Source organism: Schistocerca serialis, chromosome 5 (assembly GCF_023864345.2).
Source record: "Schistocerca serialis cubense isolate TAMUIC-IGC-003099 chromosome 5, iqSchSeri2.2, whole genome shotgun sequence".
Taxonomy (NCBI): domain Eukaryota; kingdom Metazoa; phylum Arthropoda; class Insecta; order Orthoptera; family Acrididae; genus Schistocerca; species Schistocerca serialis.
This window is the reverse complement of record NC_064642.1, coordinates 620,723,980-620,744,688: the sequence shown is the minus strand read 5'-3', so window position 1 is coordinate 620,744,688 and position 20,709 is coordinate 620,723,980. Positions and strand designations below refer to the sequence as shown.

Here is a 20,709-nt window from a genome sequence, read left to right as displayed (position 1 = left end):
TGTTACATGCTACAATTCGTAGCCCTCTAGTCACAGAGACCTGCAAATATGTAGAGAACAGATATTTAGGATGTTAATAACATTTTTAAAACTGGGAAATCTTTAAGAGTTTTCACATAAAAGATTCAGAGGCATTACTTTTCAGCACGCCTTCGTATTTTCCTTGAAATATTTTCAGAATATACGCGAGTGTAATTTCGAGTTCGTGTCATGTTATTCTGAACTCGGCTTGTCACCAACGCAGCTAGTACTTTGAGGTACGACCTCTTATAGTGAGGAACCAACCACATCTCCATAATAAGAAAAATGATTTGTAATGTACGATAAATTGGTTCTTATTCGCAGCTTATAGCCACTCTTGTCTAAAATGAATGACAGAGAGACAGCAAAGCAATGAAGTTTGCAGAGCGGGAATAAAAGTGCCAGGCTTAAAAATAGGCAGTGTGGCAGCATTTAACAATTTAGGTAGTGGCCACATTGCTAAGCACAGACTTTGGATTCTTGACGGACAATCAATGATCAAAGTAGTGCGGAGATGTAAAAAGAACTCTATCGTCTTGCTGAACTTAGAAATTGAGAAAGCTGAATGGACAAAGTTAATATCTTCAGCAATGAGAAAGGCGCCATACGCCAAAGATATATTAGAAGCAAAAGACCGAATACCAGGGTACGATTGGGCAATGAAATACACTTAAGAGCCAAAAAATTAAGACCACCTGCTTAATGGCGTGTTGGTCCAATTGCATTTAAAATGGTACAGGGCTGCACATTTGGTGTAACTTGATCAATTTAAATTTTGCCACTATTTAGCAGCTGTCAAGCCCGTTTGTTTTATTTAATAGAAACATGTTAAGGACAAGCCTGAGATTCTCAGTAAATTCTGTTAACGTGTCATTTGTGGTATTATACTCGACGTTTGCCATTGAAGATCTTTCTTTTGTTTTCGTCATACTTTTCCATTAAAAAAATCGTCACTATCATCTTGTGAGATTTTGCATTTGTTACTTCCTGTAACTGAGCGTAGATACTTCTACTTGCCGACTCACATGGGAAGACGTTGGACCACTCACGTATTGCTTATGGTGCAAGTCTATTTTGCCATAATAACTTACCATATACGTGTTAGAGCCGTATATTTCGTCTTCTATACGGAACTAAGTTAATAAGTTCATGACTGCACGAATACACCGTCGTATGAAAAGTTACTGCATTTGCATTACAAAAAGGTTATTGCTGCATTTGCGGAATACTGTTCATGTTATCAATGTGACGAAAACGCGTAAATGAAAGCATCGAAACATTGGCCGTTAAGCCAACACGTGAAGTGCCTACACGGACTACCCTGCTGCTTTCAAACACAGTAACGATTGTCACACTTGACAGAACAGTTTACCAAGCACACATTTAATGGTTGATGACGAACAGCTATTACCTGAGTGAGCCAACGATTTCTGGTAGTGACAGCCTGACCAACCAATCATTCCCCATAAACTGTCGTTAGAACTGCAGCAGATGAAAGTCAAATAACTGAAAGTCACTCACTCAATTTCTAAGCAAAGGTTCCTCGCTTCTGTAGTCTTCAGGGATACTGTGTCATACTACATTCTTATTCTCTATCTGATACTGCAAATTATTGTGACTGCCGTGGAGTACAAATCTCTGTTACTGAACTGCACTCCATTCACTCTACGGGGCACAAAGAATAACCACGTTCTAGTAACATCAGCTTCTATGGAGATTACTAAACATTGGTCTAATGGACTTTAAAAGATGGCTATCTTTTAAGAGTTCTAATGTTTGACATCCAAAGAATTTCTTTAATAAAATGGTTTATTCATGTTATTAATTATTAATTTTTCAGACTGATGCGTGCGGACGCGACTTACACTTCCCTTTCTTTTCGTTTATTGGCGTTAGTCCAGAAGGACATATAGCCAAGGTTGTGTACACATTTTATGTTTTTATCGGCTTTTGGCCTGAAGGCCACATGGTCACGGTGAAAACTTAAACAGCTCCTCATCCTCGCCCAAAATAGTTGTCCTTGGCAGGTATGCACGTAGTCGCCCACACAGCTGCTGATACATATCGGCAGGAAGGTCCCGTACCGGCTCTCTTGCGGTAGTAATGACCTCTTCAGCCGAATGAAATCTACATCCCCCAAGGAGTGCGGGGAAAGACAGAAACGTCGCATGGTGCGAGACACGTTGAACGGAGGCTGTGAGAAAACGGTGCCCTGTTGCTTTATGAGTTCCTCAAGAACACAGCGATGTGCATTTGTGCTATAGTGTAGCAACAGCCAGTTCTTTCGACGCTATAGCTCGGGAGGCTTGCGACGAACTGAATCGCGTAAATAGCTGGGATCATACTGGAATAACCAGCTGGGTAGAATTCCAAGTCACCAATTCCATTTGAACACTTCAAGTATCACAATGCCTTTTGACCATTGTTGTCGCCTTTTTTTCTGTGGTGGCGATAGTGACATTCTCTAAGTGGCGGATTGTCGCTTCAGTTGCGCACCGTACAGGGAAGACCATGCTTCTTTTCCAGTATGATCCGATTGACAAACATCAAATCGTAATCAGAACTCAAAAATGGTTCAAATGGCTCTGAGCACTATGGGACTTAACATCTGAGGTCATCAGTCCCCTAGAACTTAGAACTACTTAAACCTAACTAACCTAAGGACATCACACACATCCATGCCCGAGGCAGGATTCGAACCTGCGACCGTAGCGGTCGCGCGGTTCCATACTGAAGCGCCTAGAACCGCTTGGCCGCCACGGCCGGCTCATCATAATTACCGATCACATCCACACAAACCGTCGTGTGATAAGCATGCTGCTCTTGTATGAGGATCTATAGCACACGTTGCTGGGAAGCGTGAGATATGTTCAGGTCATCAGTCTGAATTTTGTAGCGCTTCCTGTGAAAGACTCCTATTGTGCTGTGAGATGGTTTACCGTTTTGAAACAGTTGGCATGCACTAACATTGCAAACTCTTCAATCTTGCGAATAGGTCGAAACTTTGGTGGCTGAAGAGTTCTCATATCATCGTCCAAACTGTCTTCCCTTGCGTAAAGTCACACTACTACGTAAACACAATACTGTGACTCTATGCGCCATCACGGTAAAATTTCTGCATCGTGTGAGACGTTCCGATAGTGATTTTTTATGATCTCTGACAGATCTTGTTGTTTATTCATTGTTTTAACTGCGATATCCTCAACTGTGTCTTGCTGGATTGATAAAAGAACTCACAATGTACCATACCATGGCGCCACCTATGCCCTCTAGTGCAGTCAGTCCGTTAAGTGATCTTAGAAATACACAAGAGAACATGTGCAGTGATGTGTCGACAGAAGTGCCGACACAGTGTGATTTGAGGGGACCGCAATGCACGCTATAAACACACGAAGGATGGCGTGAGGTCTGAAACAGGATACGTAATGAATGCTATAAAGAAAAGTACGTAGCTTCTGGAATACTTAACTTTAATCCATCCTTGTTGTACATCGCTCTTGACGATACAAATGAGACTCTTTAGATACAAGCTATGTAAGGCTAATGGCGCCTTGCTAGGCCGTAGCCATGGACTTAGCTGAAGGCTATTCTAACTATCTGCTCGGCAAAGGAGCGAGGCTTCGTCAGTGTAGTCGCTAGCAAAGTCGTCCGTACACTGGGGCGAGTGCTAGTCCGTATCTCGAGACCTGCCGCGTGGTGGCGCTCGGTCTGCGTTCACTGACAGTGGCGACACGCGGGTCCGACATGTACTAAATGGACCGCGGCCGATTTAAAGCTACCACCTAGCAAGTGTGGTGTCTGGCGGTGACACCACATGCAGCATACTAAATTGCGAGACAGGGTGTTGACTCACACCAGATCGAATCTGCATGGCAAGCTAACGACCATCGGCTGGTTCACCAGGCAGCCTGAGTGTGCTCTTTAGGTGGTGTCCCACGCTCATGAAGGTATATGCTAGTTTTGTCGCAAACTTCGCTTCAGAAAATACTGAGCCGCGCGCGACACATAAGTTTCGTGCATGCAACCGTTCTGCGGGAACATCTTTGCCTGGTTGCTGGGTAACTAGTGGGCACACTTCTTCAGGGCGGCGGTGTTGTGGCGTCGAGCGGTGATACATGGGCGTGCAGTCGTGTGTTAAGGGAGCTGGCTCATTGGAGGCACCAATTCCGAGTCACTGAACGCTCAACCATTTGATGGCCGGGAACCTGGCGTGGAATTTTTTCTTAGCTGAAAACTGTAGTAATATTTGTTTTGAGCACCTACCTCTGTCACTGGGCAGCGATTTGAACTTGTTGAACAACTGTCCTGAAGCTCCGTCACCCTTGTTACGTTGCACTTTTGAAGTGGTTTTTCTGTGGTTTGCACACAAGCGGTGTAGAATGAGCTTGTTAATTAGCTGTGCTAGGCTGTTTGTTGCCATTTTCAGCTATTTGCGAATTGCTGGGAGCCTGTGTTATATGTCGAATTTTTTGTAACTGCAGCAAGAGAGCAGTTACCGTATGCCACTGCGTAGCACGATGGTGGCCAGCTATGCGTGGTACATTGCTATTCTTTTAGTGAGCTGTGCTCTTAAAGAGATTTGCTTTAAGACTTACTTTCTGATTTGCTTTTTATTTCCTTGTCTATAATGTCTAGTTGATTTCTGTGTGTGTGTATGTGTGTGTGTGTGTGTGTGTGTGTGTGTGTGTGTGTGTGTGTGTGTGTGTTAGGAGGAATTTTGTTAATACAATTTCACATGTTGCAATGGAGGACAGCATTATTCAAAATCAATTGGCTCTAATCACTTTCGGACTTAGCATCTGAGGTCATCAGTCCCCTAGACTTAGAACTACGTAAACATAACTAACCTAAGGACATCCTGTCCGAGGCAGGATTCGAACCTGCGACCGTAGCAGCAGCACGGTTCTGGACTGAAGCGCCTAGAACTGCTCAACCACAGTGGCCGGCCATAGAGTTATTATTATTATTATTATTATTATTATTACTAACTGCGCTCCAACGGTGCTACCCGTGGTTAAACAGTCATTTATAGAGAAATGTTAGTGCCGAAACTCACTAATGACGCAAATGCACCATAACAAATGCTATCTCTTGGTGGTATTTAGGGGCCAGCCACTTGTGGGCTAGCAAACTGCACGGGCCAAAATAAAATACTACTGCTATTACTACTACTACTAGTAATAATAATAAAAACAATAATAATCAAAATCAAATTCTGAGACGCTGAGAGACGTTAACGGACTACATGTCACTCACTACTCACTCGTCTAATTACGGAAAAAAAATTTACGCCACCGAGCAGCCAATTACAAAACGCGCCAGGAAAGGGAGTAAATAATTTCATGGCTGTTTCCGACATGCCTATCATGGAAAAGATCATAATTGTCTTGGTGTGTTTGTATCATAATCAAATTCAGGCTAACTAAAAGCCTACCACGTTCTACATTTAAAGGCACCATGTTTCTCTGTCTCAGCATTTAAATGACACTGCGACGGGCTTGTATGGAGGTATTGACTAAACACTTTTAAGATTGTGTAAGCATTGTATTCATTACATTTAATAGTATTATGTAGGGCAAACTAAGCAATAAAAATATTTTCACAAATACGATACAGTTCAAAAATCAGAGTAAATACCTTCTTGTAACAGTAACTATTGTTCTACATTTCGCTTTATACACACATCAAAAAAAGTTTTGCATTACCTCGGTTGCGAGAGTTCCGGAACCTGTAAAGAAAATTTGAATAGAGATCAACATAACATAATTCCGCCCTTTTTATTGCTCATGAAAACCACACATTGCATGTTGTACCACCATACAGCTAGACCTTCAGAGGTGGTGGTACAGATTGTTGTACACACCGGAACCTCTAATACCTAGTAGCACGTCCTCTTGCATTGATGCATGCCTGTATTCGTCCTGGTATACTATCCACAAGCTCATCAAGGCACTGTTGGTCCAGATTGTCCCACTCCTCAACGGTGATTCGGCGTAAATCCCTCAGAGTGGTTGGTGGGTCACGTCGTCCATAAACAGCCATTTTCAATCTATCCCAGGCGTATTCGGTAGGTTTCATGTCTGGAGAACACGCTGCCCACTTAAGTCGAGGGGTGTTGTTATCCTGAAGAAAGTCATACACAAGACGTGCACGATGGGGGCCGAATTGTCGTCCATTAAGACCAATACCTCGCCAATATGCTGCCGATATGGTTGCACTATCGGTCGGAGGATGGCATTTACGTGTCATACAGCCGTTACGGCGTCTTCCATGACCACCAGCGGCATACGTCGGCCCCACATAATGCCACCCCAAAACAGCAGGTAACCTCCACCTTGCTGCACTCGCTGGACAGTGCGTCTAAGGCGTTCAGCCTGACCGGATTGCCTCCAAACAGGTCTCCGACGATTGTCTGGTTGAAGGCACATGCGATACTCATCGGTGAAGAGAACGTGATGCCAATCCTGAGCGGTCCATTCGGCACGTTGGTAGGCCCATCTGTATCGCGCTGCATTTTGTCGTGGTTGCAAAGATGGATTTCTCCATGGACGTCGGAAGTGAAGCTGCAAATCAAGCAGCCAATTGCGCACAGTTTGAGTCGTAACGGAACGTCCTGTGGCTGCAAGAAAAGCATTATTCAACATGGTGGTGTTGCTGGCAGGGTTCCTCCGACCACAATCCGTAGGTAGCGGTCATCCACTGCAGTAGTAGTCCTTGGGCAGCCTGAGAGAGGCATGTCATCGACTGTTCTTGTCTCTCTGTATGTCCTCCATGTCCGAACATAGTCGCTTTGGTTCACTCCGAGATGCCTGGACACTTCCCTTGTTGAGAGCCCTTCCTGACACATAGTAACAATGCGATCGCGATCGATCCGAGCTATTGACCGTCTAGGCATGGTTGAACTACAGACAACACGAGCCGTGTACTTCCTTCCTGGTGGAATGACTGGAACTGATCGGCTGTCGGACCCCCTCCGTCTAATAGGCGCTGCTGATGCATGGTTCTTTACATCTTTGGGCGGGTTTAGTGATATCTCTGGTCAAAGGGACTGGGTCTGTGATACAATATCCACAGACAACGTTTATGTTCAGGAGTTCTGGGAACCGGGGTGATGCAAAACTTTTTTGATCTGTGTGTTATTCAAATAAAAAAATATCTTTACTACACACTTTTAATAGTAGCCTGTGTGTTAATTTCGGCTGTAAGCCGATTCCAGATTTTTTCAAAATCGGTCCAGCAGTGTCAGCATGACGGCATAACAAACATACTCAAAAACAGACTTTATAATATAATATGTATGGGATTGTTATTGTGTATACATGGTAAAGAAACCCGGAAGTGAGTCTCGCTCTGGAGCTCTACGAGCCTGCCATCACGTTCCTCAACTGATAACTAATTCAAAACATACAGCCACCTCGACGCGTTATTTATTTTCTGAATGCATTTTTTTTGTTTTGGTTTTAGGGCGCAAAACTTCTATGGTCATTAGCGCCCAGTTCTGAATGCAGTGGCTGCTTTATTAAAGCAGCTGGCCAGCTCTTTGCTATTACGTAGAAATTTCTAGTTTTAGTGAGACTCGAAATAATTTTCATTTGTTTAACTGTGGAAACGTGAAATCTTTGTGTCGACCGGGTGTCTGCTGGCTCATGTAACTTGAACCATTTTTTAATAACTGTTTGTTCTGTCACTCGCATTGCTCCTATTGTTTTCTATTTTAATACATACCGTTCTTCAGGTGAAAGTGGAATTCACGAGTTTGGTTTCAATCACGAAATTTCCTTTGTTTCCGAATGCTTTTGTTCTGGCGCGCAATATATGTGATGTGTGGTGAATCTGAGTGAAAGTGAGAACAATGCGCGCTTTCGTGTATCAAGTTAATCTGTACTGAAATCAAAATATCTTGCACTTGTTCATCACATGCTCTCATTTTCTACAGTTAGGTCCTTCACGTTAAAACTGGCATTCTGTTTCAGGTTTAAATAATGTTTTTAACAGAACAGTTCTAATGGGATTTAAACGAACACATAAAATCGTCGCATCTTCAGTTTTAAAGATATCAAATAGCTTATAGCCCAAGTTGTGAGGGATGATGAAGTCCACTCCTTGATGAAATTTTACCAGATGTAGCACATCATTGCTTTCCTTGTAGTTTTTAGCTTCGGGTAAAACACTTTGTAAGGTGGCAGAATAAATGAAGGTCAGATTCGCACCTTACATGAGAGTTCTATACGTCGCAAAGGGAAGGTGAATATAGTACCTAACTTAATTCGGCAATAAGGAGCAGATTTGTCTAGCAGTATGTGATGCACAAAGGGATGACATTCAATCAGCAATAATTAACACACCGTTCCTACAATACATGTTTGAGCGGAAGGTGAAACATGCAGCACGTGGCGTTTTAGTTTGGAATTCAGAGGGTCGACGCTGAGGTAAGGCCGTGCTACAGGGGGTACCATGGAAACCACTTAAAGGGGTATGAAACTTCCTGGCAGATTAAAACTGTGTGCCCGACCGAGACTCGACCTCGGGACCTTTGCCTTTCGCGGGCAAGTGCTCTACCATCTTGCCCGCGAAAGGCAAAGGTCCCGAGTTCGAGTCTCGGTCGGGCACACAGTTTTAATCTGCCAGGAAGTTTCATATCAGCGCACACTCCGCTGCAGAGTGAAAATCTCATTCTGGCACTTAAAGGTGTGTCCCACCCAGAAAGTCAATGACCGACCAGGTGACTCAGATTGGGAGAGCGAGTATAGTGGCTCATCTAATGGAGGACAGGAAAGGAAACTTTTAGAAAACTGCGTTTTGGAATTCCAAGTGGATACAAAACAAGACCAGTGACGCATTTTCGATCACATGTCCAGTGAGTGGTGCACACTTGAGAGAGTCAACGTACGCATTTAGGCATCTGGAACGGGCACAAAACGTCCGATTGGCGGAACGTGCTAGGAAGGAGAAAAGAGCCAAAGTTTCGACGCAGTTTAATGGTAGGGACCTTGCGATTGGTAGAGAGTGTTTCCACAAAATAAGACGAACGCTCCTATTGGTCGAAAAAAGCCGTTACGTGAAAACGAAAAAACCCAGGTGGGGAGACAGCTCGGCTATGAGTAAGACAAGACGGAAATTTTCGTGGACTCTTCTCTGAACTGGCGTCAAGTGCAGATCAGAGCACATTTGTTTGAACAGTGCGTTCACAGTGGCTGATATCCAGCTAGAAATTAACTGTAGCACCGTTTAGCTCCAACTGTGGAGAAACGAACCACCCAGTTAGTTAATTGTTCTCGTGAGAACTGAGAGGGAATTATAATATTCACACTGCTACAACCATCCGCGTGTATATTGCCACATTCTAAGACTGGGGATGAGTACTTGTTCTCTCACATAGCGAGAAACGTAGCAAAGGTGTAATTAGTTTTATAGTAATTTCAGCGGAAGAGAGCGGTCTAGCAGACGACAGCACATCGCAGCTTAAGGTAAATACCGCACGCAGAGGCATAAAATTGTTGGTTCACCAACTTGCGTCCACTGTAAACCCGAGCGATCTTGGGTAATCGTTTGCTCAATTTGTCACATAACTAACCATCCACCACAGACTTGATTGTCATCCTACAAATAGTACCAAACTTCGAACCGGAATCAGACGATTTTCGTGGCAGTGACCAACATCATCACGTAAATGTAGGAACAATTTTGTAAAGAAACTTCTAGTTAAACTTTAATATTATCATGTTTTGGAAAATTTAACCTTCTGAGAGTTAAAATTTAATATTGTTGTGTTTAGGATTATTTCACTTTTTGATGTTTACGAGATGCGTTATAGTGACAACTGTTTTTTTTTTCACATTGGAAACTGTGTAGAAGCGGTTATTTTTCTGCTAATATTGCGACATTAAAGATGTCATTTCAACTTACAGGGTTGTCGTCAATCTTAGAGTAAGTAAACCACAAATATTGCACCTTACGACTTTATGAGCCAGATTATCCTCTAGTTCTCACAGTACTGTTAGGTAGCTTCATAGAATAGTAGTGCAGATGTTGTGGGTTGCCAATGTCCATTCAGAATCGTTATCAAGTCTGAGCTTTCGGTTGAAAAATAATAAATTAATTCCGTTGGGATTCATGGTTTTGAGTGTAATGTGTTTCCAGTGGTCGTTACTGATTAACGTTTTGGTGGATGGAAATGTTTTTCGTTGCACTACAACATTTCAGCAATATTTAAATGAAAGAATGTGGCCTACATTTGGACTTTTTTCATTGCAGTACGTTTGCAGAATGTCGGCCTTAGACCATTTTCAAGCACCGTATATCGAGTGTATTAGCAACCAGGTGCAGAAATGGGTGTTCTACCAGAGGGGAAATTTCACTGGCATCACTTTCAAAACAGCTGTCCATTTCGCCGTACAAATTCAGCAATTCGGTTCTGTAGGTCTTTCTCAGCGCTGTGCAATATATTTTCCGGGATGTTGACAACGTTTTCCTCAATCTCAGTCGTGTGCTGGGCAAGGTTTGTTGGTTTAATCTGGTATACAACGCTCTTCAGATGTCACATGTAGTCACAGACTGAGAAGTCTGGAGCTTCTGGCACCAAGTGATGTCGGAATTCTTTGAAATTAGATCCACAAACAAACGTGTCACTGCAGCTACAGGCAGTGAGTGAGGTGGCTTCAGTCTGTTGAAGCCTAGTGAGCAGAATATCAAGATCTTTAACAGAATGAAGCCTTGAAGCCAAAAATGTGTCACGTTGACATAACATTGAGACGTGACATTGACGACAGAGCCTGCTTTACTATGAAAAGAAGTAAGGGTCGATCATCCTACAACACGACACTTCACGCCGCATAGCAACTTTGGCTTTTTTGTTTCTTTTTTGGCCAGTGCAAAATGTTCTGGTTATTCACGTAAGCAGTTAGAGGAAAATGGGCTTCATCTTACATCCAAAAATTTTCAGCGATGTTAGCATCCTCATTGATTTTAGCCAACAGGTTTTCAGAATATTGTTCCCGCAATACAGAATAATGAAGTTTTAGTTCTTGAAGAATCGGAAGCTTGTAAGGATTAAAGCGAAGGCTGTGGAATATTCTTTACCAGTTCCTACGTCCGATCCCCAATGACGAGGCCACTTTTCGTAGTGAAGTATGACGACACCTTACCAATGCAGCTCGCACAGCATCGACGCTGTACAGGTATAAATAACACAAACCCACTAGGTTTCTTTTGTTTTTAAAACCGACGCAGTCTCTTAAAAGATAGGAATCTACGTCTTGATTACGTATGATGAAGGAAATTGACCTGATAGTGGCTCCGAAACACTCTATGTGCTTCTGTGATACTGTCACCATGGCTGATAATACGCCCTCAAGGCGACCACACATACTCCGCACCGCTGCACTTTATTTAAACGTCGGTTACTACCCGACAGTTTGGCGTTATCCTCCAACTGTCGACCATGAACAGGATAGGAAACATCAAGATCAAATGTTCCCCTTTCTCTGCGCCAGCTGTACACGAGATGCTCAAGTCTGAAGGGTTACAGACCTGCCTCAACCACCACAGAATGTAGCTGATAACGAGATGGTGCTTATACAGTAATGTGAGGAGTATCTGGACAACACGATCGACAGTCAAGAGAGCCTTTGTGTATCATTTTATTTTATTTTATTTTATTTTTTTTGCATGTGAAAACGTCACATACAGAATGTGCTTCCATGCTCGAGTTCAATGTAAATGATAACATCATAGGGTATATATCAGGATGCAATGTGTCTTACTGCGAGCTAATTGACATTCACAATGACACAAAGAGAGTTTCGAAGAATTCTTTGGTACAATCACCAGAGCATTAGGAAGTAAAACCCAGAGTTTAGGAGACTGTTTGTAAGGTGCGTCAACTTATGGAAGCTAGAGCTGGACGTTGAACCAGGCAGGCAAGGGAATGTTAAAAGCTGCTGAGGTGAGTGAGATTTTAAACAAAAACAGAAGACACATACGAAAATTTTCAATATGCGAGAATGGATAACGATGAAGGAAACCGGAAAATAAGTTTCAAAAGGCGTAATAATGGAACTTTGAAGTGGAAAAAACGACGAAATATGGGAATCCGCCCGAAGGCACGCCGCACCCCCCCCCCCCCCCCAACCACCCCAAGCCGGAGCACTCAACATTGTCCATGCCACCAGGGGTGCACACATTGGCGTATACGAATGCGGAAACAAAACTTTATGACGCTGAAAACAGGTGTCATTAATTAGTATCGGTTTAAATTTTTACAGGCTAAGGCTGTGAAGAAAATTTATGTTGCGTGTGTGAAATCTTATGGGACTTAACAGCTAAGGTCATCAGTCCCTAAGCTTACACACTACTTAACCTAAATTATCCTAAGGACAAACACACACACCCATGCCCGAGGGAGGATTCGAACCTCCGCCGGGACCAGCCGCACGAAAATTTATGGATATCCTTTTTATTACAACAGTTGAGAACCAGGTATTTGGTAAATGACCCATCCAGCCACAAATTCTTTTCGAATGTTTTATTTTTCTGCCATAACTGGTTTACCTCTACCATGCCGATCTTCGGATGGCTAATATTTTTCCTTACATAAATGTTTTGGTCAGCAGCATGCCGTCTGCTCCACACTGCACAAGAATATTCGAGTAGTTAGTGCCACATTATCAGTTGTTTCATTAATAAAAATACGCTAAAGTGTTTGCATTGTATGTGGTGCAAAATAGTTGTGATCACTTACGTATATTCCAATAGATGGTGGTTCGTTCTTTTGTGATCCGCGTGATCTTCTAGCTCCATGTACATGCTCTTAAATTGTACCACAACACACATATTGTAACTTGGCACACTTCGCAGCATTCTGAAAATGCCGTGCCGTGTGGCTAGGGCCTCCCGTCGGGTACACCGTTCGCCTGGTGAAAGTCTTTCGAGTTGACGCCACTTCGGCGCCTTGCGTGTCGATACTGATGAAATCATGATGATAAGGACAACACAACACCCAGTCCCTGAGCGAAGAAAAATCTCCGACCCAGCCGGGAATCGAATCCGGGCCGTTAGGTATGACATTCCCTCGCACTGACCACTCAGCTACCAGGGACGGACATTCTGAAAATGCATGTTGAGCGTCGCACAGTTGTTATAGACTTGATTTTCTCTACAACGCAGAGATTATCATTAAGTAAAGATACAAAGCTGTCGTTCATTAAATGTCGACCATGGATATAAACAGAACAAAGATGATGTGTGGGATATCCAAATTTTACATGTTAATAACAGAAAAATGTTTGCACCGTAAGCGTAAACTTATTATTAAAAGACAGCACGATAAACTGTTTGTACTAAGATTTTTATACTATCAGTGATAATTATTAACGACTACATATTATAAAGCAGATATATGTGTCAGCTTAAGGTGCAAATATTTATCTATTATTAACATGTTACATTTTGCACATCCCACAAATAATCATTTGCTCCGTTTACATCCTTGTCGATGTTCAGTGAATGATATCTTTGTATCTTTGCGTAATGACAATCTTGACATTGTAAAGGAAAAGGTGTAACACACGTGCGATGCTCAACTCCGATTTTAAGAATATTGTGAAGAGTGCTACAGTAACTGATTTACAATCTGTGTATTGTGGTGGAATTCAAGAACATATACATCGAGCTAGAAAACCACGTGGGTCAAAACAAAACGAACCACCATCTACTGCAAGTCAACATATATATATATATATATATATATATATATATATATATATATATATATATATATATATATATATATAACGCATGCACTTTACCGTATTTTTATTAATGAAACAATTCATAAAGTAGCACTAATTCCTCAAACATATTAGCTCAGTGTGGAGCAGACATGTTGTTGACCAAAACATCTATGTAACGAAAAATATTAGCCATCTGAAGATGGGCTTGCTAGTCCGATCTCGCTTATGGCAGCAAAATGAAACATTGAGAAAGTATTTGTGGCTGGTTGCATCATTCACCAAGCATCGCGAAGGTCCAACATGGATAAAATAACCAGTTGGAGGATGATGTTTAACTGAGGTTCATCCAAGTGTATAACTGTTTCTATCGAAGCAGCAAAATGTTGGCTATTTGTCAGTCTATGGTAGCACCGGCGGATACGTACGTGACGACGTGAATGGTGTCGATGGTGAGGCTGAAGGCGGCGTCGCGGCGCGAGATGAGCACGTCGTGCCACTGCAGGTCGTCCAGGCGCAGCCCCTTGGGCGACGAGATCTCGCGCTCGCCGTCGCCCACGTTGATGCGCACCTGTCGGCAGAAAGGGCGGCAGCCTCTGTCAGCCGCGTCCTCAGTGAGGGAGCGCAACTGCTGCAAGCAGGTGTAGCAGGCCGGTGAAATGTCACGGATCGCATTGGCTAGAGAGAACGTCGTGTAGTACCAAAAAGTAAAAAAGTGGTGAAATCTGCAGCACAAGCTCTTGTCCGCGTCATTAGCCTCGCTGTTGGTAGGGTAGTGACGGAGGGAGCGGGTGGCGAATCGAGCGCCCCAGCCGCATTTTACTCCCGGGGAGGATAACCCGATTCTTCTTTGATGGCAGATGAGTGGACCTGGAGCGACTGGAACGAGGAAAATTCCCCGCCCCTATCTCGAGCTAAACTGGGGACCTCCAGCGAGGGTACGCAGTGTTCTAGCCACTAACCATGGCCATCCTACAGTTTTTTTTGGTCATCAGTCTACTGACTGGTTTGATGCGGAACGCCACGAATTCCTTTCCTGTGCTAACCTCTCCATCTCAGAGTAGCACTTGCAACCTACGTCCTCATTTGCTTGACGTATTCCTATCTCTGTCTTCCTCTACAGTTTTTGCCCTCTACAGCTCCCTCTAGTACCATGGAAGTCATTCCCTCATGTCTTAGCAGATGCCCTATCATCCTGTTCCTTCTCCTTATCAGTGTTTTCCACATATTCCTTTCCTCTCCGATTCTGCGTAGAACCTCCTCATTCCTTACCTTATCAGTCCACCTAATTTTCAACATTCGTCTATAGCAACACATCTCAAATGTTTCGATTCTCTTCTGTTCCGGTTTTCCCAAAGTCCATGTTTCACTACCATACAATGCTGTACTCCAGACGTACATCCTCAGAAATTTCTTCCTCAAATTAAGGCCAGTATTTGATATTAGTAGACTTCTCTTGGCCAGAAATGCCTTTTTTGCCATAGCGAGTCTGCTTTTGATGTCCTCCTTGCTCCGTCCGTCACTGGTTATTTTACTGCCTAGGTAGCAGAATTCCTTAACTTCATTGACTTCGTGATCATCAATCCTGATGTTAAGTTTCTCGCTGTTCTCATTTCTACTACTTCTCATTACCTTCGTCTTTCTCTGATTTACTCTCAAACCATACTGTGTACTCATTAGACTGTTCATTCCGTTCAGCAGATCATTTAATTCTTCTTCACTTTCACTCAGAATAGCAATGTCATCAGCGAATCATATCACTGATATCCTTTCACCTTGTATTTTAATTCCACTCCTGAACCTTTCTTTTATTTCCATTATTGCTTCCTCGATGTACAGATTGAGGATTAGGGGCGAAAGGCTACAGCCTTGTCTTACACCCTTCTTAATATGAGCACTTCGTTCTTGATCGTCCACTCTTATTATTCCCTCTTGGTTGTTGTACATATTGTATATGACCTGTCTCTCCCTATAGCTTACCCCTACTTTTTCAGAATCTCGAACAGCTTGCACCATTTTATATTGTCGAACGCTTTTTCCAGGTCGACAAATCCTATGAAAGTGTCTTGATTTTTCTTTAGCCTTGCTTCCATTATTAGCCTTAATGTCAGAATTGCCTCTCTCGTCCCTTTACTTTTCCTAAAGCCAAACTGATCGTCACCAAGCGCATTCTCAATTTTATTTTCCATTCTTCTGTATATTATTCTTGTAAGCAGCTTCGATGCATGAGCTGTTAAGATGATTGTGCGATAATTCTCGCACTTGTCAAATGAACAAGAGACAGATGTAAAAAAGAAACTAAACTGTTTATTTTTCAAAACTAATCGTCATAATATTTAATACATTTATCCCCCTATGGGACAAGACATGCAGTGCCTTCGGCGTCTGAAGAAAATCGGTAGCCACGAATGTCTTTCTTCAGGCGCTGTATGGAGGATGGGTTGGGTTGTTTGGGGGAAGAGACCAAACAGCGAGGTCACCGGTCTCGTCGGATTAGGGAAGGACGCGGAAGGAAGTCGGCCGTGCCCTTTCAAAGGAACCATCCAGGCGTTTGCCTGGAGCGATTTAGGGAAATCACGGAAAACCTAAATCAGGATGGCCGGACGAGGGATTGAACCGTCGTCCTCCCGAATGCGAGTCCAGTGTGCTAACCACTGCGCCACCTCGCTCTGTTGTATGGAGGATGTATAATTGTTTCCCAGCGAAACTTTTGCAGCGTTGTCGAAACAACCTGGCAACATGTGGGTGGATCCGCAGAAGTCCCACTGGAAAGGTCTTACACATTCCCCAGTAAGTCACAATCTCTCCCCAAGCGATTACGATGTCTTTTAATTTCTGAAGAAAGACATTCGTGGCTATTGATTCGCTCCGAACGAAGAGGTGCACGCAAAAGTCCAAACGTGCTTCTGTAGGAAACGGTAACGTTTTTCCATGAAGGCTTTGACCGTCTTGTCCCACAGTTATAGCGATTACTTTCGAAATAAGAATGAAAGTACTTACTTTTTTCCATCACCCTCTTTTCATTCGGTTGCCACTTGTAACAGCAGCTATCATGCTAGGAGTAAGGCTTAAAGTCAGATTAATTAATTAATTAATTACACAGACGGAAATCTAAAGTGTCCCATCAAGAACACCTTCATCGATGGCTACCAAAATGATCTTCCAGTGTTTCCAAAGCTGTCGGGCATGTTTCTTAAAATTTACTACTTCTGTGTCTTCGATATATTCGGTGCTGACAAAACTTATTCGCACAGAGGAGGAATAGAGTGACTATAATATGGCTGTTGGCTGAGTCTAACTTTAGTGGAACTTTTCAGGTGGACGTCGCAACACAGCAGGTTCGGAGGACGGCCATGTGCAGAGAATCAAAATTATTAAGACTGTGAGAAAAGTCGAATCACTGCCGTGTGTAATATGCATGCATCGTACTGACAAAGAGCAGTTGTGCGATGTGTCCGGAACCACTAGTGTTGAGATGGATTCAGGCAAGAAATGCAGGCACGTGTACTTTTGCGGAATGTTTACACCACGAGTTGAAGTGACTCAATGAGGAGTAGATGGATTACAATAGCTAAAATCAGAGCAGAAGTTAAGGTAGAAAGACCGTCGAAAACTGATTACTGGAAGCTGCGCTAACATCTCTCGTTTCCAAGCGTCGTTAACCCCTGACGCCATACCACAGAAAACAGAGACTTTCACGATGTAGAGAGACAGTCAATCGGGATTCTCACTGGCACACTGTGATGCTCAGCGAGGAATGTAGTTTCATTTTCTGGTGGTCACACTGAATTCAATGAGCCCGTAGTCGACCTAGTGAAATCTCGCTCGCAACGGCAATTCTGAAGCCCATAACTCTCGAGCTCCTACAATCGTGTTGCGGGGAACTATTTCATATGACAATAGGACTGATTTGTTAATTTTCGAAGGGATGTTGAATGCTCGCCAATACGTAGCAAGATGGTTAAAACCCATTGTTATACCGTCAAATGGTAGATTTCAGCAGGTTGAAGTAAAACACCAATTACAGTTTAATCACAAAAGCCTCCAGAAACGAACGAGTTATTGATTGGCCTACCCTGTTCTCCTACTTGTCACTGGTGTACTACGTCCGCGATGGCGTATCAAACTGTATCCTTGCTTGCACACCAGTCTTCAGGGATCAATCTTGAGGGACTGACACCACATTTGTCTCAGACATGACAAGAGATTCGTCAAAAAGATATTGGGAAGTTACACAATCGAGTCACATTAATGCAGCCACCCGTCAATAGCGTCAATAACCATCTTTTGCAGCGCGGACGTGCAGGCAGAGAAAGAGTAGGCTCTGCAAGACACCGTCAGGGATGTGCAGCCATGCCGACACCAGTCCAGGGTTTCTCGGTTGAGGATTCATGGCGCGAACAGCGCGATGGAGGTAGTCCAACTGATTCTGGACTGGGCTTAAATCCGGAGAGCCTGGTGGCGAAGGAAGTACGGTAGACTATCCTAGTGGGCTTCGAACCTCGCACGCACAATGTGAAGTATTTGACACGTTGCATTGTCCTGTTGGTAGATACCAACACGCCGAGGGAAACACAAACCAGCATGTTGAGATGGACATGGTCCACAAGGATACATACATACCTGTGTTGATCCATTGTGCCTTGCAGAAAGAGATCATCCAGGGAATGCCAGTGGATATCTCTCCGCTGGAGCATATAATGTAATTCGTCTGGAAAGGCCACCTGCCGCCACTCGACGTCCGGTTGCGGTACTAACGTGCAAAATCCTACGCCGATGAGCAGCAATCTACATCTACGTATACATGATTACTCTGCTATTCACAATAAAGTGCTTGGCAGAGGGTTCAATCAACCACCTTCAAGCTGTCTCTCTACCGTTCCGCTCTCGAACGCCGCGCGGGAAAAACGAGCACTTAAATTTTTCTGTGCGATCCCTGATTCTATTATTTTATCGTGATGATCATTTCTCCCTATGTTGGTGGTTGCCAACAGAATGTTTTCGCAATCGGAGGGGAACACTGCTGATAGAAATTTCATGGGAAGACCCCGTGGCAACGAAAAACGCCTTTGTTTTTAATGATTGCCACTCCAATTCACGTATCATGTCTGTGGCACTATCTCCCCTATTTCACGATAGTACAAAACGAGTCGTCCTTCTTTGAACTTTTTCGATGTCATCCGTCAGTCCCACCTGATGCGGATCCCACACCGCACAGCAATACTCCAGAATAGGGCTGACAAGCGTGGTGTAAGCAGTCTCTTTATTAGACCTATTGAACCTTCTAAGAGCCAATGAATCGCAGTCTTTGGTTTGCTCTACCCACAACATTATCTATGTGATCATTCCAATTTAGGTTATTTGTAATTGTAATCCCTAAGTATTTAGTTGAATTTACAGTCCTCCGATTTGTGTGACTTACCACGTAATCGAAATTTAGCGTATTTCTCTTAGTATTCACGTGAATAACTTCGCACTTTTCTGTATTCAGGTTCAACTGCCACTTTTCGCACCAAACAGATATTTCACCTAAATCATTTTGCATTTCGTTTTGCTCATCTGATGACTTTAAAAGGCGGCAAATGACAGCATCATCTGCAAACAATGTAAGACGGCTATTCAGATTGTCTCCTATGTCGTTAACAGAGATCAGGGACAATAGAGGGCCTACAACAGTTCCTTGGGGAACGGAGGACATTATTTCTAGAGTGAGATTTTCACTCTGCAGCGGAGTGTACCCTGATATGAAATTTCCTGGCAGAGTAAAACCGTGTGCCGGACCGAGATTCGAACTCGGGACCTTTGCCTTTCGCGGGCAAGTGCTCTAGTGTGGTTCGCAGGAGAGCTTCCGTAAAGTTTGGAAGGTAGGAGGCGAGGTACTGGCAGAAATAAAGCTGTGAGGACGGGGCGTGAGTCGTGCTTGGGTAGCTCAGTTGGTAGAGCACTTGCCCGCGAAAGGCAAAGGTCCCGAGTTCGAGTCTCGGTTCGGCACACAGTTTTAATCTACCAGAAAGTTTGATATTATTTCTGTTTTACTCGATGACTTTCCCTCTGTTACTACGAACTGTGTCCTTTCTGACAGGAAACCACGAATCCAGTGGCACAACTGAAGCGATATTCCATACGCACGCAGTTTGGTTAGAAGACGCTTGTGAGGAAGGGTGTCGAAAGCCTTCTGGAAATCTAAAAATATGGAATCAATTTGACATCCCCTGTCGATAGCACTCATTACTACATGAGTATAAAGGGCTAGTTGCGCTTCACAAGAACGATGTTTTCTCAATCCGTAATGACTATATATCAATACATCGTTTTCTCCGAAGTAGTTCATAATGTTGGAACACAGTATATGTTCCAAAACCCTATTGCAAATCGACGTTAGTGGTAAGGGCCCGTAATTCAGCGGATTACTCCTATTTCCCTTTTTGGATATTGTTGTGACTTCAGCAATTTCCCAGTCTTTATGGACGGTTCTTTCTGTGAGCAAGTGGTTGTACTAATTGCTAAATATGGAGCTATTGTATGAGCATATTCTGAATGAAATCTGACTGGTGTACAATCTGGACCGGAAGCCTTGCTTTTATTGTGATTTAATCTGCTTTTCTACACCGAGAAGTTTCTCATCTTGGCAGCTGTTCTTGATTCGAACTCAGAAATATTCACTTTGTCTTCTTTCGTGAAGGACTTTCGGAAAACCGTGTTTAATAACTCTGCTTTAGTGGCACTGTCATAAAGGTATTGATTGGGTTTTCTGCCAGATTCTGAGACAGAGTTTCATTGTGGAAATAATTAAAAGCATCTCGCATTGAAGTACGCCCTATATTTCGAACTTCTGCAAAACTTTGCCATCTTGGGAATTATGCGCTCTCTTAAATTTGACATGCTTTTTTTCGTTTCTTCTGCAACAGCGATCGGACACGCTTTGTGTGCCAAGGGGGATCAGTACAATCACTTATTAATT

At 43.3% G+C, this 20,709-nt stretch overlaps 1 protein-coding gene across 1 annotated transcript in view; it reads right to left on the bottom strand.

The window, feature by feature from the left end:
* The window catches only part of LOC126482141 (chondroitin sulfate proteoglycan 4), a 660,554-nt gene that overhangs the window by 555,156 nt on the left and 84,689 nt on the right, over positions 1-20,709 (bottom strand). Inside the window, exon 3 of the mRNA XM_050106118.1 lies at positions 14,177-14,319. Within this exon, the coding sequence (XP_049962075.1) occupies positions 14,177-14,319 (143 nt within the window). The remainder of the gene's footprint in view (positions 1-14,176; positions 14,320-20,709) is intronic.